The 7,700-nt window shown below is 42.1% G+C and overlaps 1 protein-coding gene across 1 annotated transcript in view; it reads right to left on the bottom strand.

Moving 5' to 3' along the window:
* Positions 1-202: 202 nt before the first annotated feature.
* Positions 203-7,700, bottom strand: part of LOC112266994 (serine/threonine-protein phosphatase 4 regulatory subunit 1) — a 42,926-nt gene continuing 35,428 nt past the window's right edge. Inside the window, exons 17-20 of the mRNA XM_024444988.2 lie at positions 5,808-5,928; positions 4,890-5,024; positions 4,158-4,299; positions 203-3,421 (exon numbers count right to left, since the gene is read on the bottom strand). Coding sequence (XP_024300756.2) covers positions 3,276-3,421; positions 4,158-4,299; positions 4,890-5,024; positions 5,808-5,928 — 544 coding nt within the window. The 3' untranslated portion in view covers positions 203-3,275. The remainder of the gene's footprint in view (positions 3,422-4,157; positions 4,300-4,889; positions 5,025-5,807; positions 5,929-7,700) is intronic.

The raw sequence follows: 7,700 nt of genomic DNA, 5'->3' as shown, positions 1-7,700 counted from the left end.
GGATTGACACATTCAATGCTCTCTAAACATAAACTGACAGATTTTTGATGGGGATAAAAAATAAAAAGTTACTTAGGGGTGATCATTTAACGCTCTGATTGCCCAAAGTGGCCAAGCCTCTGATGTGCATCCACAGTCTGCACACAGCCTACAGTTCATCATTCTCACCACCACCAGGGAAGAAACCACAATTTCTCTAGGCTGCTATCCATAGGATATTTATTTGGTTTGTCATTCTATAATGTTTTAATAGAATTGTTGTAGTAATTACATATATTTGTTTGAATACATTTTACAGAAATAGTTTTAGCAGCTCCAATAAAGTGAGGGAGCGCCGCGGCAGCACGACAAGCGTTACAATTTCTCCCGACAGTGGAAGAACTGTTCTGGCACGGAGGCATGCTTCACCTGCACGGATAGTGGCAGAGGCTGACGATCTATTCTCAAAAGTCTGAGGAGGCGCACAGCTTGGTTTCAGGGTTCTTGTTATCCCGGGATCATTGGGACATCCCAACTCAGACGTTACCTCAAGTTGACATTTAAAATGGTTACGGTAAGGATAGGGGTTAAAGTAAGGGGTTTAGGGTAGGGATGTCCTAAAATTGAAATTTTTGTTCTGTGTGGCAATGGAGCGGTATTTTAACTTGGGCTTAGCTAGCCAACGTTAGCTACCTATGCTAGCAGCTAATTTGAGTTAGCATTCACACTACTGTAGCTAATGCAATATTTGTTTTACATATAAATATTTACTTGAATAGCTTCTCACTGCCTCCGTTTGTGTCCTTAGAAAAAACAAAATAATGAAAACATCGGGAAGATTGCACAAGTGGCAGCAAAGCAGCCAAATGTAGATAGTTGAAGACAGGGCAACGTTTTTTTTGTCACCACAGAGCGGTTTAGAACGCGTTGGTACGTTCCACTGTACCAGCATACAGAAGTATAGAGGGGGTTCCTGCAGATGCAGAAACGCCCAACAACAAGAATGCCTTGAATTGCAAGCCGCAATCACACCCCTCATCCATTTTGTGGATGCGCAACAATAACACAGCCTCATAGTTGAAAAACATTAATGTTTTAAGGTCAACTGATTCTTACTATGTTTAGTTATATTGATCTGAAAATATCTGCAATATTACGGTCAGAACATAGAATATAAAACGCAAAAAGTAGGCCTATAAAAAAATGTCGCAGGTGTGACAGAATGCTGTGACACTAATTTGTTGTTTTTCCAAGGTTCGTTTGGAGTTACATTCCACATCTTGATTTTTCTGATTTATATTATCATTTTAATTACAGAATACTAAAAATAACAATACATAAAACGTCTTTAAAAGAAACCATTGAATATTACAAAGGTTGAATTGCAAAGTTAGGATATAAAATCTTTGAACAATGGTACATAATTGAAAATAAAAATACATTTCATAAAATGCATATATTAACAGTTCTACCACATAAAAAAAACAAGATGGGCACAAATTGCAGACAGATGAGATGAGTTAGGTAGGCGACTGCGATAGCGCAGTGAACTATTCCATAACATGGAAGAGAGACGTGTGATGCACGCCACACCAAAATCAGTTTAAGTTCTCAAGTCGTGTCTATGGTCAAAAATCAGTTGCCATGAACACAGGAGAGAAAAAAAATAGATTCAAACTACTACAAAAGTGACTTGGTGACTGCTCCCATTATATTCACACTCATGTCTCTACAGAAACCCCTAAAACTGGCCTTGGGTCCTCAAAAAAACTGGCTCCATTGGTTGAGCTATACAATGCTTGCCAATGTTTGGAAGTTACTTCTTCTCGAACGTACATAACGGTCAGAGCATCTTGGAACACAAACCTTGGGTGCACAACCATTCCTATACTGTACAATTGTGGTCAGTGGTCCGACTTACCGAAAAAGCTACCATTTGACCATAAATTTGCTATCATGGTGTCGACCAAAATGGGATTGGAATCCACAATGTGGAAGTGGATAAGGGGGAGCGCTTCACAGGGCTTTAACCTTTTCGACCATTGAAAAAAACACATGCATACCCAACATTGTGCTATCAATTCTCTTTTTCTGCAAGTCATTTGGGATGCAGCCAAGGACTTGCAAGTCCAGCTGACACCAGAGGCTTTTTCAGGGACAGCAACCTTATATAATGTACAGATTGTGATGCATTGTGTAAGCATTTTTCTCATGTCTGTCCATACATTATATTTATATCTGCAACATTGTAAAACATTGCACCCAATTCTAAAAGCCCCAAACTCCACTTCCACGACAAAACTGTCCTAAGTCATGTCCGGACAGAGGTATTTCATTGGTCTCTGCCAAAATTGGGACACATTATTGGCATGGTAAACACAGAGGGGGAAGAAGCCATGAGTTCATTATGATCTTTTGTTCTGCCAATAAAGTGTCCAATATGACTTAGGAGTGCCGAGTGATGCAGTTATTCCTTCTCCTGAGCAGTAGTGGTTACAGTGGCCCATGAAGACAAGATGAAGAGAGAGGAAGAAAGAGAGATAAACCGAGATGAGTCAAAAGGACCTGAGAGAGCCGCCTGGACACGGAGGGGTGGAGGTGAAGCGACGATGGGACAAGAGCCGAGCCGCTCAGTGGGTTGATTTCCACCTGGGATCCAACGCCATTTTGCAGTGGCTGGTTTAGCTTAACCTGTTGCCGTTTTCAGACCGAGTCCCCCTGAGTTTAAGCGCACATCAGAATAATCAGGTTGTCAGTTGTCGTTTTGTAGTTGTTTAGAAATCCACAGAGAAAAGCGGGAAATAGAAATCAAACACACAATTATCACAAATGTACTATTAGCTTTGGAGAGAGAGAATGCTTGTCGGGTTTAGCGACAAGTGGTCTGTGATTACAGGGTCTCAGTCTTAGGATGCTAATGTGGGTAGGAGGAGAATTTGAGTCCCGGAAGATGTGTCACACTGTTTGCTACTACAGTGGGCTCCATCTAGCCCCCCCATCCCCGTTCATTGTTCTCTAATGGGAGGAGTCCCAGAGATTAGAGTGCTTGTTTCACATGATGTGTATGTGCAAACACTTGGGTATGTGCATCTGTACGTGTGTGTGTTGGTGAGCATGCATTTATGTATGATAGATGTCAGTATTCACATGAGTTGATTGTATGTATGATTGTGTGTGTATGTTTGAGAGAGAGAACATGAATGATTGTATGTATGTAAGTATATGCATGTATGTTTGAGTGGTATCAGTGCTGCTGGTGATAGTTGTTTTGTGTGCGCGGAGCTGGCTGGCTGGGTTTAGATTAAGGCAGCCGTGTCCATAAGGGCCATGTTGGAATCCTGGCTGGCAAAGAAGCGTACGTCTCGGTCCTTGTCCGCCTGCAGGGCCATCACAGTCTCCTCCAGCTCATCTGAGTAGGCACTGCCTGGCTCTTTAAAGTACGCTGCAGAGAAAGCCAAGTAAAGTCAGCATTTATTTAAAGCGCATTTTACATGCTTCACAACCCTAGAAATAGAACGTGTACCCCAATTCAATTCAAATCAATGAGGCCATAATGAGTGGACCGGTGGGGAGTAATTATATTTCTATGGTCACAACACACTTTGCATAATTAAAAAGGAATATAAGAACGTAGGAAAATTGGGAAATATGAAGAATGAAAAAAAAAAAGGGGGAACAATGAGGAAAAGAGGGAAAACATTACCAACAAAATGAAGGGAGCAAATAGTCGACAGAAGAGAGAGAGGGAAAACAATATTCTAAGTGGTTTGCTCGTTTGGATAATGGAAAATACTGTATCACACATTTTGGGAGGAGCAAAAACACCACTATGCCACGAGAAATGCATTTGTTGCACTGGGAAAGACAACGTACTACAACTATCATCAGTGTCCAATTTAGCCGTCTTTAGCTTATACCCAGGAGTTTGTCAAGCAATAGCTTGAATGTGTGCCATTGGTTTTTATATAGCCAATGCTTAAAAATGTACAAGACATATTCCCTCTCGGGGGCAAATAGATATGCATTTTATTCTTGGGTGCATAGAGGGCTACCTAGGTACAGATCTAGGATTAGCTTCCCATCCCCCAGTCCTAACTGAACCATTAGTTGGGAAAATGCTTAACTGACCACATATCAGCATCTAGGGGCAACTTCATCCTACACCACCCAGTCTTTACCTTTCTCCATTACACTCTGACGCAGTGCTTTGGCCACCAGCACACGAACGTTGGCGACTGGGTCCGACGATAGGCTGAGTAGACTGGGGAGGAGGTGCTGGGCAAACTGGTCCATTGGCATACAGTCCTCTTCCACTATGGCCTGGGGAACACAGCGGAGAATGAGTTAATACAAAACAACTTAAATAGAGAGACAAGACAGATGACACATGGAGAGCAAGGTCATATTCATTAGGGAATGCTAAATAGTTTGACTATTTTCCAATGGAAAACAATATTAGAATTTCTTATTGGACTACTCTAGGTCAGGGCTCTCCAACCCTGTTTCTGGAGAGCTACCATCCTGTAGGTTCACACTCCAACCCTGATCTACCACATCTGATTATAATAATTAACTGGTTGATACGCTGAACCAGGTTAGTTACAACGGGTTGGAACAAAAACCTACAGGACGGTAGCTCTCCAGGAACAGGGTTGGACACCCCTGCTCTAGGAAGTTCCTCCCTGTTGCAGTCAGTTTATTTCCATTTGGTGTCTAATAAACATGACCCAGCAGTCAACCATGGCCATACAATCTTCACACCTGCATTCTTTCAGAATAGTGCTATGGCAAGCACAGCTGACGCAATTTCACCAAAAAATTAAATAAATTCTGAACGCAGCAGCTATTGGAAATTATGTTTGTACAGATTTTCATATATTGACATTTCGTGAACAAAACATTGTCCTGACCTGGCAGATAAAGGCAAAGGCCTGGCGGCCCACCCACTTAGGACAGTGGCAGAAGCGGACGATGAGCTCGTTGATGAAGTTCAGGCCCAGGTCATGGGCTCCACATGCATACATCTTCTGTAAGATCTCCACCACCTAGGATGGACGAGACAAAGATGAGACAGAGGCTCGTCCCAAATGGCACCTTATTCCCTATACAGTACACTACTTTTGACCAGAGCCTAATGGGCCCGGGTCAAAAGTACTGCATTATAGACGGGATGGTTGTTTAGCAACAAAACCGACGCGTGTGCAACTATGGGGCAAAACAGACAAGGGTTGGCTTAGATTGTTGACAATATGTAAACTATATTTTGTCTATTGAAAACAAATACATTTGCACACTGAGCACTTGTCTCTCGAATACATCATTAGTTATTGGTTAACTAGCCAGCGAATTTTGGCCATATTAGCATAGATATGACATCAGTCAAAATACCTCAAAACAAGGCATGGTATCAAGAACAAGATAAAACTAACCGAAACGAGCCACCTACGATTCCCCACATGGCAGCTTCTTCTCATTGTTGCTAGTTATCTGGCCATCCAGAATCACAACAACACATGTCCGCTATTCCGTCTATAGGGAATACTAGGGTGCCATTTGGGAGGGAATACTAGGGTGCCATTTGGGACACAACCAACTTTTTGGTGCTTTCCATTCTAAAGGCAGGCAGGCCACTGCATTAAGAGGAGATAACAATGGTCTACTTCCACAGAAGTTTGCAACATCAGAAATATCCAAATTGACACAATACAGACATACTCACACCTCCTATTCAGCACAATTACTACTTTAAGTTGTTAAAAAAAAGAAACTGATCATGATCATTCAACAGTTACAGTTTCAATAACACAAGAACAAAACGGCATGCCTACCAGCTTGTAAGAGATCCACCGAACTTCCGACACTTTGTCTGAGCAGAGGGTCAGTGCTATTTGTCTGAGGTAGTCATACACATCGTAGTGGCTGTACAACTCTATGATCAGGATAAGCTGCCTGTGGACACATATGGAGAAATTCTGTTCAACACACACACACACAGGCTAATGTATAGGGGCCATCCTAACAAAAACAAATCTGTTTTTCTGAGGTCTTCATTCCACAAAAGGAGGCCAAACAATATTGCTATATGTTTTGGGAGCACAAAGTTAGATGGCGCACCTGCCATCTTTTCCATTGACTGCTTTTGTGACAGCATGAACGTCGCCAGGTTACCCATCTGTTTGTGCTATCATACCAAGTCCTTGTCACTCATTCATTTTCATGTTTGGCTTGACAATGTGCAATGGAGTGGGAAAGAGTACTATCAGTTACGGGACCAGGCAGGCACCATGGAGGGCTCTCTCCATTTTAAAAGTAGTCAGTGTTCTTATTTTTTTTAGGTTAGTGATTTACTGCCATATGCCGTGCTGCTAAGGAGTATAATTCATTGGCTGCGTATACAGATTTGCAGATGTTGTTACGGGTGCAGCTAACTGCTTAGGTTTCTAACTCCAACAGCGCAGCAATACAATATCAATACACACGCACACACAATCCCCCCCCCCCAAAAAAACCTATAAATCAGAGAGAGCGATGTCAGAGTCCGGAATATAAATAAAATGGTGTGTATAGACAGTATATGAATAGAAAAGGTGTGTACAGCAGTAGTTACAGTTGAAGTCGGCAGTTTAGCCAAATACATTTTTACTCAGTTCTTCACAATTCCTGACATTTAATCTCAGTAAAAATTCCCTGTCTTAGGTCAGTTAGGATCACCACTTTATTTTAAGAATGTGTAATGTCAGAATAATAGTAGAGGGAATGATTTATTTCAGCTTGTATTTCTTTCATCACATTCCCAGTGGGTCAGACGTTTACATACACTCAGTTAGTATTTGGTAGCATTGCCTTTCAATTGCTTAACTTGGGTCAAACGTTTTGGGTAGCCTTCCACAAGCTTCCCACAATAAGTTGGGTGAATTTTGGCCCATTCCTCCTGACAGAGCTGGTGTAACTAAGGCAGGTTTGTAGGCCTCCTTGCTCACACAAGCTTTTTCAGTTCTGCTCACAAATTTTCTATCAGATTGAGGTCAGGGTTTTGTGATGGCCACTCCAATACCTTGACTTTGTTGTCCTTAAGCCATTTTGCCACAACTTTGGAAGTATGCTTGGTGTCATTGTTCATTTGGAAGACCCATTTGCGACCAAGCTTTAACTTCCTGACTGATGTCTTGAGATGTTACTTCAATATATCCACATAATTTCCCTACCTCATGATGCCATCTTTTTTGTGACGTGCACCAGTCCCTCCTGCAGCAAAGCACACCCACAACATAATGCTGCCACCCCCGTGCTTCATGGTTGGGATGGTGTTCTTTGGCTTGCAAGCCTCCCCCTTTTCCTCCAGACATAACAATGGTCATTATGGCCAAACAGTTCTATTTTTGTTTCATCAGACTAAAGGACATTTCTCCAAAAAGTACAATCTTTGTCCACATGTGCAGTTGCAAACTGTAGTCTGGCTTTGTTATGGCAGTTTTGGAGCAGTGGCATCTTCCTTGCTGAGTGGCCTTTCAGGTTATGTCAATATAGGACTCATTTTACTGTGCATATATATATATACTTTTTTAGCCGTTTCCTCCAGCATCTTCACAAGGTCCTTTGCTGTTGTTCTGGGATTGATTTGCACTTTTCGCACCAAAGTACGCTCATCTCTTGGAGACAGAACATGTCTCCTTCCTGCGCGGTATGATGGCTGCGTGGTCCCATGGTGTTTATACTTGTGT

The sequence above is a fragment of the Oncorhynchus tshawytscha genome, linkage group LG02 (assembly GCF_018296145.1).
Source record: "Oncorhynchus tshawytscha isolate Ot180627B linkage group LG02, Otsh_v2.0, whole genome shotgun sequence".
In the NCBI taxonomy this organism is placed as follows: Eukaryota; Metazoa; Chordata; class Actinopteri; order Salmoniformes; family Salmonidae; genus Oncorhynchus; species Oncorhynchus tshawytscha.
Note: the sequence above shows the minus strand (reverse complement) of the source record. Positions and strands in the feature narration are given on the sequence as shown.